This window comes from Ornithorhynchus anatinus, chromosome 19 (assembly GCF_004115215.2).
Source record: "Ornithorhynchus anatinus isolate Pmale09 chromosome 19, mOrnAna1.pri.v4, whole genome shotgun sequence".
Classification (NCBI taxonomy): Eukaryota; Metazoa; Chordata; class Mammalia; order Monotremata; family Ornithorhynchidae; genus Ornithorhynchus; species Ornithorhynchus anatinus.
The window spans coordinates 34,986,914-35,010,354 of NC_041746.1; the positions used below are offsets into that span (position 1 = coordinate 34,986,914).

Genomic DNA, 23,441 nt, shown 5'->3' on the forward strand with positions numbered 1-23,441 from the left:
CACCGCGTGAGCAAAATAAATAGGGTCATAAAAGTATAGATTGATGAGCACAGTGCTGAGGGGAGGGGGAGGAGCAGAGGGAAAGGGGGCTTAGCTGAGGGGAAGGGAAGGGGGAGCAGAGGGAAAAGGGGAAGCTCAGTGTGGGAAGGCCCCCTGGAGGAGGTGAGCTCTCAGTAGGGCTCAGAAGAGGGAAGAGAGTGAGTTTGGCGGAGGTGAGGAGGGAGGACAGCGGGAGGACGTGGGCCAGGGGTCGACGGCGCACAGTAAGGGCTCAAAAGATACGACTGACTGACTGACTGACTGACTGACTGACTGACTGACTGACTGACTGACTGACTGACTGACTGAATGAGTGAATGAATATAGCGTAATCCGCCTCCGCCTCGGAGTCTTAGCTTTGGGGAAGGAGGCGGGTTCAGCTCCGCGCATGCGTCGAGAAGCGTCGGCGCATGCGTGGCGGTGCGGGCTGGCGCCTCGGCCGCCTCCTGCTTCTCCCGTCTGGCCACCCCGGCGGCGGCGCCCTGCCCTGCCTTGTCCTGTCCTGTCCTGCCCTGCCCTGCCCTGCCCTGCCCTGCCCTGCCCTGCCCTGCCCTGCCCGGCTTCGACAGGAGAAGCACCGAGATGAACATTGCGGCCCCCCGACGCCGGTTGTGCCCACCTCGGCCACAGATGCCACCGGTCCGAGGAGCCCCTTGCCCTTCCCCGGGCGCTGCCGCCCGCCCGGCGCGGCGGCCGTTGTCCGACGGTCGCCATGGAGACGGCGGCGGCCGCCTTGGCGCCACTGGGGGGTTTTAGGTCCCGGTGGGGCTTCGTTGTCGGATGGCGTCGCCTTGGATTTCCGCAGCCTCGGCCTCCGACTGCCCGTTGGAACCTCTTATTTTGGTTTGAATGACAGCGGGTGTGACCCAGACACGGGGGTCTGCTGCTTTTTTCTAGGGCTCTCTAATTATGGTTCATATTTTCGGAAATCCCTTCCTTCTAATCGGCAGGAGTGGAGTTCTTATCAAGTCTAGTATTTGACAAGAACTACGCGTGATAGGCGATCGGAAATAGCCATTAACTTAGCTCTAGCTTGGGCAAAATAGCTGTCTTTTTAACGGATTTTTGTCATAATGGTATGATTTAGTTTGATCTAAGAATTCAAGAAACAAAATCGGAAGCATTATTATCAAGTTTTAGCAGGAGTCTAATAATAATGGTATTTTTCAAGCTACCAAAGTTATGTTTTAAACTCTGTAGTTACAACACAGAAATATCAGTCAGTCGACTGCGCAATCTTTGTTCCTATTTACTTTCCCGGCCTGTAAGGATTTTTTTTTTCCTTTTTAGAAGGGGATTTCCCTTTTTGCATGCAGATTTGGGCCCGCACAGCACATGGGTCCACCCACTACATTCGAGATTTATAAATACAACCTGTTCGCAATCAACCACTCTCACCTCTGTGTGCATTCTGTGTTAATAATAATAATCATGTTGGTATTTGTTAAGCTCTTACTATGTGCAGAGCACTGTTCTAAGTGCTGGGGTAGATATAGGGTAATCAGGTTGTCCCACGTGAGGCACACAGTCTTCACTCCCATTTTCCAGATGAGGGAACTGAGGCACAGAGAAGTTAAGGGACTTGCCCACAGTCACACAGCTGACAAGTGGCAGGGCCAGGATTCGAACCCATCACCGTTGACTCCCAAGCCCAGGCTCTTTCCACTGAGCCATGCTGCTTCTCTACATGCACACACAGTGTCATGCCCATCGTAGGATTCCAGATTGGCTCTTTGAAGGTCGACAGGGGCTTGCCGTGCCTGCCCTCGCTTTGCCAGCCAAGTTACTGTACCGGCCAGTGTAACCCTATGGGTGCAGGGGAATTGCCACCCCAATCAAGCAATGGTATTTGCTCGATGGCTTACTGTATGTGTGTAGAGCACTGGATTTGAGGCTCGGGAAAGTACAGTATGGAAAGTTGCTGGACACGTTCCCTGCCCCACAAGGAGTTTATGCTCTGAGGGGGAGGCAGACATTGAAATAAATTATGGATATGTACATTAGTGCTATGGGGCGAGGGTGGGGTGAGTATCCGGTGCTTAAAAGGTGCAGATGGATATGTGATGAAAAGGGGAGAGGAAGTTAGTGAAATGGGAGCTTAGTCTGCGAAGGTCTCTTGGAGATGTGATTTAATAGTGTTGGTGTTTGTAAAGCACTTACTATGTGCAGAGCACTGTTCTAAGCCCTGGGATAGATGCAGGGTAATCAGGTCCCACTTGAGGCTCACAGTTAATCCCCGTTTTACAGATGAGGTAACTGAGGCACAGAGAAGTTAAGTGACTTGCCCACAGTCACCCAGCTGACAAGTGGCAGAGCCGGGATTTGAACCCATGACCTCTGACTCCCAAGCCCGGGGTCTTTCCACTGAGCTACGCTGCTTCTCTAAATCAGAGAGGGCTCTCTGATTGACATCTCTCTAGACTGTGAGCTCATTGTGGGCAGGACCTGTCTACTTGTTGTTTTATCGTATTCTCCCAAGTTCTTAGTACAGCGCTTTGCACACAGTAAGCTCTCAGTAAATATGATTGAATGAATGAAAGATTTTAGTAAGGCTTAAATTTGTATTTTACAATTCGTCAATATAGTACATGTGCATTTACAACAGTAAATACAGTACATTAAAACTTTATGCATTGTAGAACTCAAATTTTGTTTGTTGGTTGCTGCTAAAGTGGCCTTATATTTGTTGGCACTCTCAGGAGGGCCAGAATCAATCAATCCACAAATGGTATTTATTGAATGCTTACTATGTGCAGAGCACTGTACTAAATGCTCTGGAGAATACGGTACAACAGAATTAACAGACACCTTCCCTGCCCATAACAAACATAACAAAACAAACGGTCCAGAAGGGGAGACAGACATATTAATATAGGAATAAATAAGATTTATAGTATGTTATTTAAAGATATAAATGTAAGCGCTAAGTCTAGTACAGTGCCAAGCACTTAGTACAGTGCTCTGCACACAGTAAGCGCTCAGTAAATGCGATTGAATGAATAAGTGCCCTGGAGTTGGGGGTGGGGCGAATAACAAGGGTTTGAAGGTCACAGAGTGAGGTGTATAGAGGACCCAGAAGGGAGAGCGAGCAGAGGAAAAGAGGGCTTAATTGGGAAAGGCCTCTTGGAGGAAATGTGATCTGAGTAATGTTTTGAAGGTGAAGAGAGTGGTGGTCTGGTGTATATGGTGGGGGAGGAAGTTTCAGGCTAGGCAGAGGATGTGAGGAAGGGGTCGGTGGCAAGGTAGAGGAGTTCGGGGCACAGTGAGCAAGCTGGCGGTAGAGGACCGGAGTGTGCGGGCTGGGCTGCACTGGAGATTAGTAAGTGAGGTAGGATGGGGAAAGTTGATTGAGTGCTTTAAAGCCAGTTGTAAGGAGTTCCTGTTTGATGCGGAGGTAGTGGGCAACCTTTGGAGGTTCTTGAGGAGTGGGGAAGACGTGAACAGAACCTTTTGTTGCCAAATGATTCTTGCAGCAGAGTGAACTATGGATTGGAGTGGGGAGGGACCGAAGTCTGGGTGGTCAGCGAGGAGGCAGATGCAGTAGTCCGGATGGGATAGGATAAGTGCTTGGGTCAGCATGGTAGCAGTTTGAATGGAGAGGAGAGGGTGGATTTTAGCAATGTTGTGAAGTCTAATCGATAGGATTTGGTGACAGGTTGAATATGTGGGTGGAATGAGAGAGATGTGTTGAGGACAACGCCAAGGTTACGGGCTTGTGAGGTAGGGAGGGTAGTGGTGTCGTGTACAGTGATGGGAAAGACACCGGGAGGACAGAGTTTGACTGGGAAGATAAGGAGTTCAGTTTTGGACATGTTTAGAAGGTACATCTTGCTCCAAGGAAACCTTAAAAGAATGTTCTTTCCACTTCAAAAGAAGCTAGTAGATATAAATAAGATGTATTCCCCTGCATCCTGCCAAACTTTGTTTTATGAGAAAGGGACTTAGATTTTCGAAGAGGGCCCTCATCTGCTGACTTGGAAGTGCTTGGTTTTCTGTGTCCTTCCTTCTTGCTCTGAGCCCGTTGATGAGAGAGTATGGATTTTGGCTGTGTCATGTTTGGGGGTTTAAAAAGTTGAAGTAATGAACATAAAGTAATCTCTTAAGAACTTGATATCTTAAAACATTTTGTTTTTAAATGCTGATTATGTTTTTGTAATGCTTGTGGTAGTTAAGCACTTACTCTGTGCCAAGCACGGTGCTAGACGTTGGGGTAGATGCAAGACAGTTATGTCTGATATAGTTCCTGTTCCTCTTGAGGCATATGAGGTTGTTTTAGAGGGAGAACAGCCATTTAAGCCCTATTTTATAGATGAGAAAACTGAGGCCCAGAGAAGTTAGGTGGCCGGATGAATTAGTGCTTAACAAATACTATTAGTATCATTATGGTTATTATTGTTGACCAAGGTCCCTTAGCAGGCAAGTGGCGGGGGCTGAGAGTAGAATCCGGGTCTCCCTACTACTGGGCCTGTGCTCTTTCCACTAGGCTATGTTGCTTCTCTGATTTTGTATTCCAAAATGAAATAGAATTAATTTAATCATACCCTCATGTCTTAATGAATAATAAAATAGTGGCTATGTTATGTCATCTATCTGCAGTGTGTACTGTGCTTCCTGGAAGGTGCTCTTTCCTACTAAGAAAGATGCAGACTCCAAATGATAAAAAGCCAGAAAAACTGGAGCCATTTTATAGACCTTCAGTTTCCAGATGGAAGACCAGCGCAGAGATCATAAATGAAGCCCGGAGTTCATTAAGGTCCATTAGAACTCAAAGACCATTTACTCCCAGAGAAGAGCAAAGAAAACTCTTCGGGCCTGCAACATCGAGAACACTGGAAAGTAGACCACTTTCTTCCTTTAGGTACATAAAACCCAGACTTCTGGTAATTTTTTTCAATATTTAGACACAAATGGTCTTTCTAATTTTTTTGTGGGTGTGCGTGGCTGTCTATAACATTTATTGAGCACCTGCGTGCAGAGCATTGTAATAAGCACTTGGCAGAGTACAATAAAAATAGTGGGCATGATGCCTGGCTTCAAGGAACTTTACAACTTTTGCTGATGCCACCACTTCTGACTGACGGGCATTCATTGCCAGGAAGTTCATGTACTTTGCCATTGCTAGTGGTGGACACTGGGCCAGTCTTTGGTGTGTGACTTGAAAGATTGTCAGGTGTCATTAAATCCTCAAATCTCTATTGGCTTTTCATTAAACAATCTCTCCTCAAAGCTTTAATTTGTTGTTTTTAATCCTAGTTGTCTAATAATACTGATGGTAATGATATTTAAGTACCTTCGAACCAAGCCTTCTTTAAGCACTAGGGTAAACCCCAGATCATTTTTAATGGTATGTGTTAAGCACTTACTATGTGTCAAACACTATACTAAGCCCTTGAATTGTCTTATGCTGTCGAGTCGTCTCTGACCCTTAGCAACTCCAAGGATACATCGTTCCCAGAATGCCCCACCTCCATCTTCAGTCGTTCTGGTAGTGTATCCATAGAGTTTTCTTGGTAAAAATACAGCAGTGGTTTACCATTGCCGCCTTCTGCGCAGTAAACTTGAGTCTCCGCCCTTGACTTTCTCCCATGCTGCTGCTGCCCAGCATGGACATATAGCAGATTACCTTCCACTCACTAGCCACTGCCCAAGCTAGGAGTGGAATGGGTATACCTCTGTTTGACTCTCTCTCCCTTAGCGGAGACTTGGTAGGGTACTGGAAACTCTCCAGGAGCGATTCTGAGTGGGGCAAGCCCTTGAATACATACAAGAAAGATACAAGCCACAAGGGGCTCACATTCTAACAAGGAGGGAGAACAGGTATTGGATCCCCATTTTACAGATGAGGAAACTAAGGCCCAGAGAAGTTAAATGACTTGTCTAAGGTCATACAGCAGGCCAGTGGTAGAGCCAGAACTAGAACCCAGTTACTCTAACTCTGAGTCCAGTGCTCTTTTCACTAGCCCACATTCCTCTCTGGTGTGGCCTAAATTGGATGCAGTCCCTGTCCTACATAGGGTTCATACTGTAAAAGGGAGGGAGATGGGTATTATTCCCATTCTATAGATGAGGCAACTGAGGCAAGTGGCAGAGCCAAGACTAGACCCAGGTGCCCTTACTCATTTCCATACTCTTTCCACTAAGACTGGCTACCTCTACAGTGCTTTTGAACAATCACAGCTTCCTAAATTGCCCTTCAAAATTTACATGCTGAAAACCAGTGAGTCCTTGTCTGGGTGTGCTTACACATATATTTATCTTTAGAGCAGAAAGTAAAGTACCATATTCACTAATTCTTCAATGTTAATATTTCTTTAATGTCTTTTGTGCCAGCCTCCATGCTTTCAGTTTTGAATCACCTGATTGTAAACCAATTTCCGGTACACGCCTCAGTCCACTAGAGCATGTGAGTTCTTTTATTACCCAAACTGATGTGTAATGGCATTTTGGAAAATGTTCATAATGCAGATGAGAAAAGCAAAGCTCAATTCATATAGCTACATACCTTCAAAGGGTGGTAAAAGGATTGGGAGTAGAAGGAAGGGGATATGGCATTTATAAAAATAAAGGGGAAAAATTTTTTTTTTAAAGTCTTCTACACCTGTAACTACAACTAAATCTAAAATCTGAAACTAAAACCTGTAATTAAAACTTAAACAGACGGCTCTCTGGACCACTGAATTTTTCACCCAGTTCCCTTAGAATGTGAGGGTTGAGTTCTTGCAAAGACTTGTGTTAAGGAAACTAGCGCAGCAGTTCTCACAATGTTTGAAGCCTGGCACGCAAACTGCTTTTTCAGTCACTGCATTGCCTAAATTAAGGTAGGGTTGCGTTGTCTACAAATGTTCCCTATTGAAGAACTTCACTGCTGAACATACGGTCCCTGAATTCTGGGAGTGTTTTTTTTAAATGGTTCAATCCCTGTCATTCCCTCCACATGAGATCTGTGTGCCTCCTCCCTTTGCATGTCCGTAGTTGCCATGAACGTCTCTGTGCCGAAGCTTTCTCATCAGAAAAGTTGGGATAAATAATAGCTGCCTTTCCTACCTACCTCATAGGGTTGTGGTGAGCACCCAAATGAGGTCATTAATGTGAGAACATTTGGGGAATAAAAGCTGTATAGGAAACCAGGGTACTAAGTGCTGAGAAAGAAATAAGTGGACGAGACATGGATACCATTCCTGGCCCCGTGGGGCTCTCAATCTAAGAATGAAGGGTCGGAGCTTAAGCAGACACATAAGAGAGGACGATCCAAAATAGAAAAGTCAAAGATGCCAATGAACGTGGAAGGAGCAGTAGGATTTCAGGCTCCTCATAGCTCAGACCAACAGTCACAATATACAGCTCGTAATCATAATAATCATGATAATGATAACTGTGGTATTTATTAACTTCTTACTGTATGATAAGCACAGTCACGCATGGTACTAAGCGCCGCGATAGATGCAGGATGATCAGGTCCCACATAGTGCTCACAGTTTAAGTAGGAGAGAGAACAGATATTGAATCCCCATTTTGCAGATGAAGCAATTGAGGTTTAGGGAAGTTAAGTGACTTAAGTTAGGTCACACAGTAGTTACGTGGCAGAGTCAGGATTAGAACCCAGGTTCTCTGACTCCCAGGCGCATGCTCTTTTCACTAGACCACACTGCTTCTCTAAGGCTTTCAGGGATTCTCTTCTGAAATCGAACTTTTCCCAAAACCTGACTATCCTAAGGTCACCTCATCAAGGGGAAAATGTCCTTATATCAGGCCAACAGCAGATTGGAACCCCTTGCCTTATGTCCTCTTCAATATTGAATGAAATTGCTCACTAGAGAAATCCTGTCCCTCAAAGAAGACGATTTCATAGGACCACCTCTGAGTTAGGGTCTTGGTAATGAGAATAATGCCTGTAAATACATCCCCATGCAGTTTTCTTTCTTTCTGTTTTTGTTTGTTTTTTTATGATATTTGTTTAAGCATGAACCTTTTGTTAACCACTATAGAGAAGCAGCACGGGACAGGGACTGTGTCCAACCCGATTTGCTTGTATGCGCCCCAGCAGTTAGTAGAGTGCCTGGCATGTAGTAAGCACTTTAAAAATACCACAATTATTATTATTATTACTAAGCACTGGGGTAGTTACAAACTAATCAGTTTGGACACAGTCCATGACCCACATAGGGATCCCAGTTTTAGTCCCCTTTTTACAGTTGAGGGAACTGAGCCACAGAGAAGTTAAGTGACATGCCCCAAGGTCACACAGTTGAACTCTACAGACATTTTATGAACAGTGCTTTATCCTTCTTGGAACTATTTGCCTTCCCAGTCTGAGCCAGCATGTGAACCCTTGTACAAGAGGGAAGGGTGAATAATTGCTTAGATGTTTCCTTGACTTACCTACTGTGTACTTTTCAGTTCCCCCCGTTGACAGACTATCAGGTGGATTGCTTCAGAAAAAAACTGCTTCAAAACCTAAAACATCCCTATAAGGGAAAGGTTACCCATTTTTTAATAGAGTGGTAAACTGGCACTTTCTGAGGGTAAGCAACCTTGCAGAATGACTCAGTAGTGAAGGTGAATTTAAAGTCGTGAGTCAGTGAATTATTTTAACTGCCACACTAAACAATGATCAGAGAGTAGTGAAAAATGATGATTTTCACCACTCAGGATCGGACTTAAATCTATTAACTAAAACACCTGGAACTCATTGCTCCAGTGGATGACTGGGTTGGGGAATGGCCCCAAGATCTAGTTGGAGAGAGACAGCCTAAATCAACCTTTGATTCCCAGTTTAGTCATTTTCCCAAGAGACTAGGATGCCTCAATGCAGCTGGTTACACCATATTTAGTGAATCTAGTCAGGGAATTCAAAGAGGAGTAAATTGCTGCATTTTTGGAGGTATATTCATTTTTCCTATTCCCCCTCCTCTTATTTCATTGTCTTATGTGCTAGCCTTGTTGTTTTTGAGAATTCATGCACCTTGCTAACATTTGCTGAGTGCCTACTGTGCTCAGAACACTGCACTATCATGATCACTAGAATTTATTGAACTTTTTTTTGTGTGCAGAGCACTATACTGAGAATGTGGGAGAGTACCGTAGAGTTCGTAGATTCCTCCCCTCCGGGAGCTTGCAGTTTCCTTTGTGCAGAGGATTGAACTAAACACTTGGGAGAGTGCAAAAGAGTGGGTAGTCACAGTCCCTGCCCTTCAAGCAGCTTACAGCATAGAAAAACTAAACTGCTGTCTTCTTAATTCTATTTTTTTTCCCAAATTCAAGTTCATTTTCAGTTGCAAGCAAGGGTAAAGTAAGGAATTTTGAGGAAAGAAAATTGGGCAATTTAAAAAATTGGTTATCTGGACCATTGTGACACATTGCCATTTTGTAATGGTATTTCTCAGTTTTGTGGGAATTGGGTATGAGGGTTATCATTTTTTTTAATTGAACGCATGATCAAGTGGCCTTGGACATTATCAATCAATCAATCAATGGTGTTTATTGAGCTCTTACTGAATGCAGGTCACTTTAATAAGCACTTGGGAGCATACGATCAAACGTATTCCCTGACCACAATAAGCTTATGTTTTATAAGAAACAGTAGAAGGCAAGATTTAGGAAGAAAGGAAAAATTTAAGAACACCTAAAAAAGCACAACCATCTTGCTAGCCCCACAAGTCCAGGGACTACTGCCCTCTGGTCTGAGTAAGAGTGTGAAAGGGCTCAGTGTGTTCTATTACTGTGCTGTGTGTGTGGAATCAGAACTCCAGGCCGGGGGCGTGTAGAAAAGAACTGAAATAGTAAGTCCATTAAGTCTGCTGTCAGCTCAACTTAGGTAAAAGACACAGTATTTCTCCATTTATCTACATAAAAAATATATGTATGTATAGTTTGGCAGAAACAGAGCTGTCCAACTTATTTTCGTGAACGCCTGTAATACTTACATTTTGTTTTCTCTAATTCCAGTTTTTTCAGGACATTCATTGCTGCTTCTTTCATATACCAATTTTCCAAGGATAGACTATTTTACATCACTTGAGAAATGGAACCACATTTTCAAATCGTAAACTATTGTATGGTAGTTTGAAACAGCCACTCCTTTTGCCATGATACACTACTTCCCATTAACGTTTATTTATAAATTAAACAAGAAACAAGAAAATAGAGCAGGAAAGAGTAATTTTTAGTCATTATGTTTGCTGATGTGTTTGAATATCATTTTGTCCACTCCTGATTTTAAATTATGTTGTGACCCAGTTGAAATAGAACTGACCTCAAATTTTTTGTGATTCAGAAATGGTGAAAAAAATGTTGTCATCTTGGGTGATATTTATTTTCTCCTAATTTGTTATGTATTGGACAAATTAGTTTAAATGATAACGAACTGTCTGATTTGTAGCAATTTTATTAATAGAATTAAGAAATTAATAGAATCGTATTTATCGAATGCTTACTGTGTGAAGAGCACACTGTACACCCTACCTCTTGGTAGAGTACAGTACAACAATACAACACAATCCCTGCTCACATTGAGTTTACAGTCTCGAGGGGAGGAGACAGACATCAATACAAATAAATGCAAATATACGTTGGTCATATATCTTGTTAATTACCTTTTGAATATGTTACTAGAAACCCAAAGTTTTTGGCTCTTCCACCAAAAAAGAGGATGCTTGCACTTCCCTTCCCAAACCACCTGTGGACCCTGTGAAGATTAGGAGAGTAAGCAGTGCTCGCGCAAGCTTGTTTAAGGCGGCATCTCGAGGAAACATCCTTCCGGACAGAAGATTTCAACTCGAGGAATGTAAGAACAGTTAAACATTTAAGAAAAAATTTTAAGTTTTTGTGAATAAAATGTGTACATGTAAGTTATTTATAACATCATATTCCTAGTTTCATGTCATAAGGCCAGTGATCTTACTATATTGAAGTTCCCCAGAGGCGGTCAGCCCGGCTTGAGTGTGGTGTAGAAACGATGTTTGAGTCACCTTTTCCGGGTGAGCGGTGCATAGTCCTCGTTTGGACCGTTCATACCCTCAGGGCGTCACTACCCTTCTCAACTGTCACACGTCTGGGACAGCCTATTCTCTTATAATACATGGTGGACCTTCCAATTAGGAAGATCGTGTTCTAGTACTTCCATCTTGACCAGTGCCATGCCCATAATAGTTTCTTCCAACACTCTGTTGCATTCTATCGAGAGAGGTTCAGGGTATCTATGGGAAGAACCTTCCCAAAGTCCACTATGGTGTTCTATCCAGAATAGCTAGTGAGAACACGCAGACTATAGCCGAGCTACCTCCATGCCTTGGGTTTTTGCATAGGGAAGGGGTGTCCCACCGACAAGAGGATGTGGGCCCCAACTGTTGTTCCAGGAGCAGGGCCGTGCTTCTTAGAGCCAGCCACCCTATCTGGTCCAGTCCCCCTGGGCCCAGTGCCTGGCATTGTGAGGTGGCTGATTGGGGTGTTGTTTGGGCACTCTCTGCAGTGGCAGGAACTGCTGCACTGTTTGACTGTTTTTTTCCAGGGTGTTCAGTACAGCTCTCGTATTTGCCATTCCAACCACTGGAGATCTTTTCATTATTTTGGAAGGCTTATTAGTGTTTCAGCTACTTAGCAGAGAGCCATAGCAAGATGGACGATTGGAGAGTGGAGGGGGCCTGCTGATTTCTGGGCACAGTTGGACAGTGGGAAGGTTGAGGGGATTCAGAATGGGAAAGGAGAGAGAACAACAGGCCTAGAGAGGGAAATTCAGGGATCTGGTGCACTAGTGCCTGTGTGTTTCCTGTTCCCAGATGTTATAAAGGGTTCCCTGGCACTTAGCAGAAGAAAAATAGCACAGAATAGCAAAGCGAGTCTCCCGATCAACCTATCTATTGATAGTATTTACGGAATGCCTGTTCTGTGCAGAGGAGGGTACTAGGGGTTTGGGAAAATACGGTAGTTAGAAGTGATCCCTAACGTTAAAGGTAGGAGGAGGAAGGAAAGGGGGATTTTACATGAGGAATGCTCAAGTGATGGGGATCTTCCCCACTCTGCCAGACCAAAGTCGCCCCCCATCGTCAAAGCCTTTCTGAAATCAGATCTCCTCCAGGAGGCCCTCTCCACTTGAATCCTGGTTCTCCCCAGGTTATATCCTTCCAGTTTTCATCTCTGCACTTCGGAGCTGAAACTACACATGAGTGTACCATGGCCTCCCAGAGCACTTATGTACAAAGCTGTGCTTCCAGATAGCGGCTATCTGTTCTGTGAGAATTTCACTAAAAGGTTTGAGATGATATCTTCTTGTTATTTATGTGAGGCAGCGGTCCCTTGTCTGTTACATCCATCTCCCAGCTACGTTCCTCTTTGGAAACCCTTGCATCATTGGAAACGTGGGAGACTGCATTGGGAGGCCCCCCTCCTGCCCCCTCCCCTCCCATAGCAGAGGGTTCTAGAACTCAGAATCTTTGTCCACATTAGTATTGTTTTAGATTGTAATCCTCTTGGAAACAGGGATGGTATTCTTCTGAGTCATTTCTGTTCATCTTTCCAAAGGACCAGAGAAACGATGTAGCCTAATGGAAAGAACACAAGAGGGGAGTCAGGAGACTTGGGTTCTAACCCTAGCTCTGCCACTTGTCTGCTGTGTGACCTTGGAAAGGTCACTTAACTTATCTGTGCCTCAGTTTCTTAATCTGCAAAATGGGTATTAAATACTTTTGTGCCCTTCCCCCTTAGGTTGTGAACCCCTGGTGGAACTGGAATTGTCAGATCTGATTGTATTGTATCTCCCCCAGTTGTTAGTATAGTAAGCACTTAACATATATTGATTTTATTATTAGTAGTAGTAATAATAATAATAGTGATAACCAATCGATTACATTTATTGAGCATTTACTGTGCGCACTTGGGAGAGTACAATATCACAGAGCTGGTAGACATGTTCCCTGCCCACAAGAATCTGCAGTCCAGAGGGATTATTATTATTAGTAGTATTAGTATTATTACTTAGCTCTACTTTTCAGTGGTGTCTTTGAATACCAAGGGCTAGGAAGGAAGGCTGAGTGAGGGGAGAGGGAAGAAGAGAAAGAAGAAATGGAGAAAGGAAAAGGAAGTGAAAAAGAAGGGATGAATGGGAAGGTAGAAAGGGGAAAGAAGAGGAAAGTACATGTTCCTTCTCTGCTCTGTTTGTGCCAGGGTGAGCTGTCACTGTGTCCCTCCGCTGCCCCAGATACACACATACACACCTCTCTCCTTACTGCCACCTGCCACTGTTCTTCTCCACCCTTTCCTGCCACTCCTTTCTGCTCATTATACCCTGGGTCCAGTAGTCTTGTCCCTGAATCTCCCTCTTCTTCTCCATCCAAATGGACATCACCCTGGTCGAGACACCAGTCATACCCCAGCTTGACTTCACCTTTCTCTCTGACCTCCAGGCTTCCAAATCTGTCCCTTCTTTTAGCTGCCCTGGTCATCATTCTAAAATGCTCTTCTGCACACACACACACATCTCTCTTCTCCTCACAACCCTTCAGTGGGTACCCATGACCTTCTGCCTCCCACAGAAATTCTTGATCACTAGCTTTAAGGCACTCTACCAGCCTACTCTCCCTTACCTGTGGTATTTTTTTATGGTACTAGTTAAGCTCTTACTATTGCCAGGCATCGTACTAAGTGCTGATGTAGATACAAGATACAGATTGGACAGAGACTGTGTCCCACATGGGACTCGAAGCTTTAATCCCCATTTTTCAGATGAGGAAATTGAGGCATAGAGAAGTTAAGTGACTTGCCTAAGATCACACAGTAGACATATAAGCAGAGCCGGGATTAGAACCCGGGTCCTCTGACTCCCAGGTCTGTGATTTTTCCACTAGGCCTTGTCTTCCTGATGGTCCTGGTCTTGGCTGAAGATATTCATGCCTAAAATGGTGATGACTCAGCTTCACCTCTTTTGTAGATTGAACATCATAATATTAGATGTAAAATTAAAAATTACTGAAATTAGGAGATTACAAAGTTATGAATATTCTAAGACCATTATGACAAAACACTGTTCTTGGTTATTGCAGCAAAGAGGAGGCTGAATTCAGAAGAGCCAGGTATTAGAGGGGACTCTTCAATGAAAAATTCTGAAATTTGCATAAGAGAATTAAATGACCCTGCCCATTATAAAGGGCATAGCCTTCAGCTAACTGATGATGTAGACCGAAATGAAGCACAGAAGCAGGATGGTGTGAGCGGGAAAGTTGCCTCATTTTCATCTCATCTCAGAAGTGAAGGGTTAGTATGTCTTTCTACTTGGGGCCCCAAGAAACTCAAAATGTAAATCACTGTGATTTTTGTATTTAGTCCTTGTATGTAAATGGCTGATTGGACAAGCATAAATGACTTTTTCCAGGCTTAGATTTATATTTCCTTTTTTAGCAGTAATTTGAAGTGTATAGGTAATTTGCCAACCTGACTTGACCCCTCGGTGTTATGGACTGAGCCCGAAGATCTCTACGAATCTTATTTGGAATTCTTTCTGCGTTCTCTCCTCTGTCCCTAGGCTTCTGCCTGCCTTTGCTGCTCTTCCTTTTCGCTTTGGCCCTCACACTGCTTTCGCTCAAAGCCCTTCTCACCAGTGCTGTCACCGAGTGGTGGGTCAGGCTCCTTCTCCTCCTGTTCTTTGGCTCCCTTCATTCTCTTGGAAATGACAGTCTTGGCTTGTAAACTGCAGGAGGGCAGGGACTAGGTGTTCTCCTTTCATTGGATGGGCCCAGGCACCTATGTCCAGTGGTCTCTCTATAGTAGGTGTGGCAAATCTGATTGTATCGTATCTACCCCAGCACTTGGCACAGTTCTTGACACCTAGTAAGCACTTAGCAAGTCTTGCTACGACGACGATGATGTTGAATGACCTTTTTCTTCAAACAGAAATCAGGGTCTCTTGGGCACTCAGGTCTACACCTGTCCTGCCATTTTCTTCAAGGCAGGAAACCCTTCTGCAGCCCCTGGAAATACAGAGAGCAGCAGTAGGGGGGAAGACAAAGTGGAGGGTGATGCCTGGGTTTAGGGCGGGTTTTTTTCCCGGGCCTCTGCTTGGAGTGCCGCTGAGCAGCATGTGCGCACAGCTGCCGGCCGAGCCACACTCCGGCAGCTCTGCTGTTCCCCTCCACCCAACTGAGCCCAATCGGGGCTTTGGACGGACCTATGAGGGAACAGGCCGGGGGCACCGGTGACGGCAGTGGCCCTGCGTCTGTTTGTTGTTGTATTGTACTCTCCCGTGCGATTAGTACAGTACTCTGCACACAGTAAGTGCTCAATCAATGCGATTGAATGAAGGAATGAATGGACAGCACTAAACTCGTGCAGCTCCAGCCAGTCCCACAGCACTAATGTCCTTATATGTAATTTATTTACTTACATTAATGTCTGTTTCCCCTTCTAGCCTGCAAGCTCGTTGTGGGCTGAGAATGTGTCTCATATTGTTATAGTGTACTCTCCCAAGTACTTAGTCAAGTGCTCTGCACACAGCAAGTGCTCAATAAATACGATTGCCTGCCTGAGGACAGAGAGGTCCCTGGTGGCCTCCGTGATGTGTGTGAGAGAGAACTAGTTCAGATGAGAGCACTTTTTAATTTTATCTCCAGACATTATGTCAGGGAACATGTGGAGTTCAGTTGAAAATAAAGCCTGGAAACTGGTACTCTGTTCGAAACTTCCCACCTTTCACTTGTGAGCAGGAGCCTCAGGACCGTTTTTCATCTTTAACCAATGTCTAGAGTAAATGAAAAGTGATCCTGAATAATTTTCCCCGTGTCCTTAAAGGAAGTTAGAATTTTTGATGTTTTTAAGATAGGTTTTAGAGAACTTGACCTTTCTGTATATCTGGTTCAATAAAAGAAGGCCCATGAAGTCCTCAGCAGCAAGCACCCAAGGTCGGAGCCCAGGCTACTGTAGGTTTTTCGGCTGCTGTAGTAGTGACCCCTTGCGGTGAATGAGTGTGTTATCGACCTTTAGGTTTTCGTGGGAAAGGCCAAGTTTTGTTCAGTTGATCATCAAGTCTCATGCAAGTAGTAGGGAAAGGAACCTCAAAGGGCGATTTGGCCCAGCTCCCTGCCTTCCGGATACCTTCCTAACCTCTACTCAACTGATCTACTTATTCATGTTCCTTCATCTTCCATCTGTGCTCTGTATGCTTTTAAAATGCCCTGTTGTTTTAGTTTGACCTGTTGTTTCGATCAATCAATTGTGTCTGTTGAGCACTTACTGGATGCAGAGCACTGTACTAAGCGCTTGAGAGAATACAATTTTAAGAATTGTGCCCTGGCAGGGTATTAATTATAAAGCTGTGGAGAGAAATGTGCCATGCTTTATTAATAATTTCTCTGTTTTAGACCCTGTTTATGGTAGGCATACTGTGCTTGGGGGAAAAAAAAACTGGCCTTTTTTCCTGAGGTGTTTTCATTAATTTTTCCCTTTTCCCTTAGCAATCAGATGAAAAATCATATTGGAGCTTCAGCATGTCGAAGAAATACCAGCCGGAGCAAATCAGAAACAAAACCAGGTCTGTGTACTGTGACGATTCTCCCGGTATATTTTGCTTTTTACAGTTCTTGGAGTCGTAGGTCTTGGAGGTGGTGACTTGCATCCCCTCAGGTTCCCTGGCCTGACCCGACCTGACCTGCTGACCCCCACAGCAGGGCTACAGGGTGGGCTGGGTCAGTCTGCTTTGTTTGCGGGTGAGGGGACGGGCCTGGGCAGGAGATCTGAGGGTACGGGTGGGGTGTCACTGGGTGAGGACTGGGTATGGGCAGGTGGTCTAGGGATGCAGGGTGGGTAAAGGTGAATGGCCAGTGTATACAGGGCATGGGAGGGAGGGAGGGAGAGGGTCTGAGGGTCTGGGTGGGTGGTATTTGGTGAGGGGTGGTATGGGCAGGGTTGGTCTGCAGGTGTTGGGTGGGTATGGGCGGGGATTCCATGAGTGTAGAACAGTACAGGTGGCCAGGGCTGGGAGGCAGCAGTGGCACAGAGCCTTGTTGCAGCTCTTCAGTCAATCTGGGGTATTTATCGAGCTCTTACTCTGCAGAGCACCGTACTACGCACATAGGAGTAGGTAGACCCACAAGGGGCTCTATAGTCTAGCGGGGGAGACAGACCAAATAAATCAGAGACAGAGAAAATGGTGAAGTAATTGCTTAAAAAGAGCTGCATGTTTCTTGGTGGCAGTGCTCCGTGCTGGTCTCTCCTGGTAACCGATTCCCAGTTTTCATATGGGATGCAGCATCGTCTGAGTTTTGCTCTACTGTGTCTATAAAAACATTTCCTCTGTCCTCCTTACTTCCGGCTTCCCACTTTCAGCTCTCCATCCTGCAGTTGTTGGGGTAATCTGTCAGTCATTCTCCTTCCAGGATAGCTCTTTAGCACATCTACCATCTGCAGTATTCTTGTGTTCTAAATCTTTGTGCAAATAGAAAAGGTGAATTGGGAAATCTTGCTTTTTTCTTCAAAAGGACAGCTCTCTATTATTGTTAGGGCAACTGAAGTTAGTAACCAGGTCATCTGCACTTCACATCAACATCAGCACTCACAGTGTCCATGAGCCTCGAGGCTGCTGGGTGCATCTTTCACCAGTAGAATAATGCACAGGGCTTTGCTCATCTCCAGCTAGAAATAGTATGTCGAACAACAAAAAAAAAGTCACCAAGGGCCACAAGGTTACTTAGTGATCACTTAAACCCCTTTCCAGAGGAGCAGAACACGTTGAAACTAATGGGAATTTGCTACAGCAGCTCAAAAGAGAAGTTCAGGATGGGGCCAGTTTCTGAAGCTGTGTAGTTGCTAAGGCTCTTGCATTTACATGCTAAAAACATCAGCCAATAAGTGAAGTGTCAAGTTTCTGTGACCAAAATGCAAATCTGTGGTGAAGAATTATAACCACTGAGACAGCAAAATCTGCCAAAAACATGCTGAACTTTTTGTCTCTGACTAGTTTCCTGTCGAATCATAATTTTTATGTTCAGAGAACTCTCAGCCAACATAAAAGTAGTTTCTTAACAGTCACCCCTTCCCCAAAACTAAGATACAAGATATGTGGACTTTTCAGAAATAGTCACAGAACTCTGTGGTTCAGATTTGAGTAACTTCTCCAAATTGAAGGTTGCCCTTCAAAATGCAGCAGCTTCTGGGGTGAAGCAAAAGGTAGAGCTTCCTTGGATAGGGGTTGAAAATCACCTTTTTAAAAACAAAGCAAAATGAAAACAGAAATGCCATCCTTGTTCCAGAGCAGACATGATGTTGATTTCTGGATTTATCTCAGAGTGCTCAGCTAGGTAGACCCTATCCTTCTGGGAGCCTGATGAAAACCTTGCTCTTTTTCTCTCCAGTATGCAACGGTAGACCTCTTAGAAGGCCTTAGCTGGCTACTTGGAGTATAGGAAGGGACAGCCCTGGAACCCTGGAAAAGTCCAGGTCCCTTTGTGAAGACAGTTTGCTCCCCTAAGGCAGAACAGTTTAATGGTTTAAATTGTTGCAGAATAAATTGTTTTGGGGAGGAAAAACCAATGGGATTTAAAAACAACCCGAATGGGGGAGGAAAAAAAGACAGCAATGACCCCATGTTGCAAGCACTGTGGAATGAGTGATGACATCAACCATGATGGGATAAGTGGGAGGGGGAAGTGGTTTGGAGTGAAGGAGTATTCTGTTTTTGCCTTGAAGATGGCCTGGAAGCAGAAAGAAATTTAGGATTATGTGAGAGGTTGGGGCTGAGGAGGTAAACTTGGAAATCATCCACATTGAGGTGGAAGCTCAGAGGAAGCCATGTTAGGGGATGAGCATTCTTCTTCTCCTCTCTCTCTCTCTCCCTCTTCCCCTCTGGCCTCCCTCTTCTCCCCACACCAGGCTGGACCAGGGGTTAGGAAAGGTTAAAAAAAAAAAAATCTAGTAGAGAGAGTCTTTCAGTGACACTCACTTGTAGATGGACTCTCATTGTCAGCATCATCATCTTCAAATACCAAGGATGCATTTGCTATTTTATGGTGAAATATTTCTAGAATTGGACTCACTTCTGCCATCTCTAGCTGCAAATGCTAGATAAAAAAGTGAAATTAACAACTGATTTTTCTGATGCAACAGTAATGTCCAAAATACTCTCACCACATACTCTCACCACATGCCATATTTTGTCCAATTTGGTTTAGTTGACTTACCTTTCTACCTTTTTTGGTAGTAGGCCTGAGATTGAAGAAGATAGAAAAATCGCATTCACTCGTGTATCCAGTTTACTTTTTCAAGTGCTTAGAGTCGGGGTGACACACTGGGGCGCTCAGTTGATACCGCTGCTATTATTACTTTCAGAGTTGTAAATATTGGCATCTACTTATTGTGCTAACTATGAATCTTTTTCCTAAATTTGTTTCAAAATTTCAGGGTTGGATTTAAGAGAAAACGAAACAGAAGAGGAAGAAATGTACTGGAATTCAAGAATTTTACCCATTTTGCATCAGTTAGAGATGGGTAGGAATCACTAAAAAGAAAAATAAATCTTTCTAAGGGGATGCATTATGGGGAAAAGTTATTTATTCATCTTTTATGCATGGCAGTTTATTTTAAGCGACATAACCTATGTAAATATTAAGAAAATTAAATTGAAACCCCCACTGGAATATAGAAGACTCTGTCAAATACCTTCTCTAGGCACAGTTAGAGACTAAAATCTTTCACTGATACAGCCTGGATGCTATTGCATACAGGCCTGTGCTGCCAGGCATTACAATGGGCTCCGAATTCCGAGGACCAAGGATGGATTATGTTTTTGTAGCCTCAAAATGGATAGCCAATTTTGAAGAGACAACTCAGTGTACCCCTTGCCAAACATATCTAAAGTCAGCATGACATGAAAGTGTTGGCCATTCCTACTTGGATCTGACTGATGCTTAGTGTCTCAGGCTGAATGATAGGTTAACAAAGGCCTTCTGGGAGGTCCATAATGGAAAAGGTGTATTTCTTATGGTCCTGACATTATGAACACCTTGTGTTTGTCATACCCCTTTATTGTCCCAAGGCACTTTAACATCCATCATCTAATTATATTTTCACAACATCCCCAAGTGGCAGGTATAGCCCAGTCTGGAGTCCTGACATTTTAAACCCACAGCATACATTATTTTTTGCCTCTCTGTTCTGATGAATTTTGAAGTGATGTTTAAAAGTGAGGGGTGTCTCCCTAGAGAAGGGTCCCATTCCCAATCAGCCAGAACTCTGTGCACCTGCCTGAGAGGACTTTGCCCCCGGAGTCCTTGGGCAGTGGAGATGTCAAGGGGAGGCCGGCCCGGCTGGGCTGAGCGTTCTGTCTTTGGTGGCGGGATGCCATCAGTCGTTCTCTGTGGCATGCTGCCTTTCAGTCAAAATTCTCACCGGCCAACTCAGAGAGTTATTTTTGCCCATACTTTGGAAAATTGCCCTTAAGAGCTTCTGTCCTCTTACGGCTGAAATGTAGAGAGAAGGGTAGAAACCAGCAAACCATAAAATGTGCAGAGGAAGGAATTGAAAATCCTACTTAAGACAACTTAGCTCAAGGGTGGCTTAGAGCCGAAACGTCACTGAGTGTGATTCTGTCACAGAAGAATAAAATAAAAATCCCAAGCATTTTCAGGACAATGGAGTGCAGTTCATTTTTCCTTTTAGGTGATCTTATGTCATTTCCCACTCTTTGAATTATTAAGGCCCTGAAGGTGATTTAATTATTGAGCTAAAAAAGTTCTTAGATATTATTGTTGAAAAGGGCTAAAATGAATTGAGTCATTTCCTTCTGCAATTGCACACTTCCTTTATGCGGGCTCTCAACATCATGTTCAGTATTTATTTCAAATCAAGTATTGGTTTCCAAATTTTAACTTCCAAATGTGATCTTTTAATGACTGTAGCTAAAATAATGTTATACTTTGGATTCTTTGGGTCCTTCCCAATAGAACACTAAATTAATGTGTCCTGAGTTCCATTTTGTTTGTCTTTTTTTCTTCTCTCATTGGTGATGAGAAGGACTACATAATCTGTTTCACATCCAGGTTCACAGATTGCTTTTCTCTAGAGCTTTAATGACAAAATAAAAATAGTATTTCCCACTAATACTTTTAGGCCGGCCCCCAACCGTTGTCTGGGCCCTTCTTTTTCATCCACCAAACCAGTGCTCACTGGCACAAGACTTCTGTCACTCCTCAATTTTAGCCCTGCTGCCTGACTGCCCTGCTTTTGGATGGTGAAATGCAAGGTGCAAGGAGGTCAGAGGGTCATTTCAAATAAATAATCTCTCACATCTTTCTGCCTCCTTCCAACTATTTGGTAGATTTTTCAATCAAAATGCTCCTATCTTAGATCATATGCCTGGCCAGATTAATGAGGTTAGTCTGTCTCCATAGGGCACTGATGAGTTAGGGGGCAGAGAAGGCCAAAGAAACCCAGCTTAGGAAAATGTTAATATTTGAGGATGTCGAAAATAGAAATTGACACTTCGGAAAGGGTGGCTCTTGAAACTAAATATGGCCCTTTTTTTCTTTCTTTTTTCCTTTCTCAAAATAGAGGGCAATATTGAAAACATTTGTACTGCCTGCACCAGCCTCCATCAAGCATTAGAGGAAGGAAACATGCTTGGAAGGAGATTTAAAAGAAGAACTGTACTCCTGAAGACTCTATATAAACTAGTTGACATTGGCTCAGATCTGCTTGACCTGAAACTTGCAAAAACTATTCTAGCGGTAAGTTCTTTTTAAATCTTCCTCAAACTTGTGAAGTATTGACCTTGGGCAAGTCACTTTACTTCTCTGTGCTTCGGTTACCTCACCTACAAAATGGGGATTGAGACTGTGAGCTCCAAGTGGGATAGGGATTGTGTGCAACCCAATTGACTTATTTCCACCCCAGTACTTACTACAGTGCCTGACACATAGTAAGCACTTAACAAATATGATTATTATTATTATTATAGAACTGCATGTCTTCCCTGATAATCAGAACTTCCCAAAGTTTTATCCAGTCATGCACTCTATACATTTAAATCAGTCTGTCCAAGTGTCCTATTCTAGCAGTGCTCCCAAATTGCCACCAGCAATCTGATGGCTTTAGGCAGGATGGCAGGGCAGGGAGGAGATGAGACAGGGAGCCTAAGGAGCTCACGAAACAGAGAAGGATGAGGCAAAAAGGGGGAAGGTTCAGTCAGTGTTGGCCCTTGCCATCTGCTGTCCCCTGGGTCACGCCACCGTGCTCCAACTGACAGAGGCCCTGCCACTGCTCTCCAAGCACTCCAAGGAGGCCCTGCCTCCAGGCTGGGGACAGAAGAGACTTTTTGGCTGCAGTCAGGGCAATAGAAGCCTGCTGCGGTGCCAGCTTCTGCTGCCCGGAGCCCTGGGCAGGAATCTTGAGACCTGAAACCTAGGGGCGGGCTTCTTTCCAGGATCAGTCAATCAGCTGATAGAATTGTTTACGCACTTACTCTGTGCAGAGAATTATATTGAGCACTTTGGAAAATATAATAGAGTTAGTAGACATGATCCCTGCTCATAAGGAACTTGCAGTCCAACAGGAGATCAAACACTAAGGAAATTAAAGGTAGCAGGAAACAGGGATGTATAAAAATACCTATATAAGTGCAATTTGAAGTGGGAATGAGTGAATACCCAAATGCTTAGGTCATGTGGAAGTGCTGAAGTGGCAGTTGGTGGGGAAATAGCTTAAGATGAGAGGTTAATCAGGGATGACCTCCTGGAGGAGATGTGGTTGTAGTATCCACTGACTACGTTTTATGGGAATCTCGAGAAGCAGAATGCAACTAAAATAAGTGCCATCCAATGGCAGTTTGAATGTAGACATCAACCTCTTAGATTCTTGCGATAGTATTTACCTCAGTCTTAAAGATACCTCTTGAGGGGGATGGTATTTTTTCTCTGCTATTTGATCAATAATTTAATCTCTTCTGGGAATAGGAAAACTAGTTTGTAATCTCTGCTGATCTTTGGGACCCAAGCACAGTGTGAGCAACCCATCGTGGTAGCATGGACTAAGGGAAAGAGCACGGGCCTAAGAGTCAGAGGGCTTGGGTTCTAATCCTGGCTCTGCCACTTGCCTGCTGTGAGACTTCTCTGTGCCTGTTTCCTCATCTATAAAATGGGATTTCAATGACTGGTCTCCCTCCTATTTAGACTGTGAGTCTGTGTTTGGGACAGGGACTGTCTGACCTGACCCAGACTTAGAACAGTACTTGTCAAATAGTAAGCACTGTGCAGCACTCAGCACTTGGTTAAGTAGCAGCAGAGAAGCAGCGTGGCTCAGTGGAAAGAGCCCGGGCTTTGGAGTCAGAGGTCATTAGTTCAAATCCCGGCTCTGCCACTTGCCAGCTGTGTGACTGTGGGCAAGTCGCTTCACTTCTCTGTGCCTCAGTTACCTCATCTGTAAAATGGGGA

General features: G+C 44.2%; 1 protein-coding gene across 4 annotated transcripts in view; it reads left to right on the plus strand.

Annotated features, from left to right (window-relative positions):
- Positions 1 to 534: 534 nt before the first annotated feature.
- Positions 535 to 23,441, plus strand: part of ARMC2 (armadillo repeat containing 2) — a 44,620-nt gene continuing 21,713 nt past the window's right edge. The window contains exons 1-8 of one of the 4 annotated variants that reach the window (XM_029047152.2): positions 535 to 678; positions 4,636 to 4,897; positions 6,370 to 6,442; positions 10,651 to 10,822; positions 14,073 to 14,283; positions 16,476 to 16,552; positions 19,417 to 19,503; positions 21,565 to 21,740. In XM_029047152.2, the coding sequence (XP_028902985.1) occupies positions 4,680 to 4,897; positions 6,370 to 6,442; positions 10,651 to 10,822; positions 14,073 to 14,283; positions 16,476 to 16,552; positions 19,417 to 19,503; positions 21,565 to 21,740 (1,014 nt within the window). In that variant the 5' untranslated portion in view covers positions 535 to 678; positions 4,636 to 4,679. Of the gene's footprint in view, positions 679 to 723; positions 1,116 to 4,441; positions 4,898 to 6,369; positions 6,443 to 9,984; positions 10,097 to 10,650; positions 10,823 to 14,072; positions 14,284 to 16,475; positions 16,553 to 19,416; positions 19,504 to 21,564; positions 21,741 to 23,441 lie in introns of those variants that run through there. The other 3 variants (XM_029047153.2, XM_029047149.2, XM_029047155.1) reach the window with 3 other exon arrangements.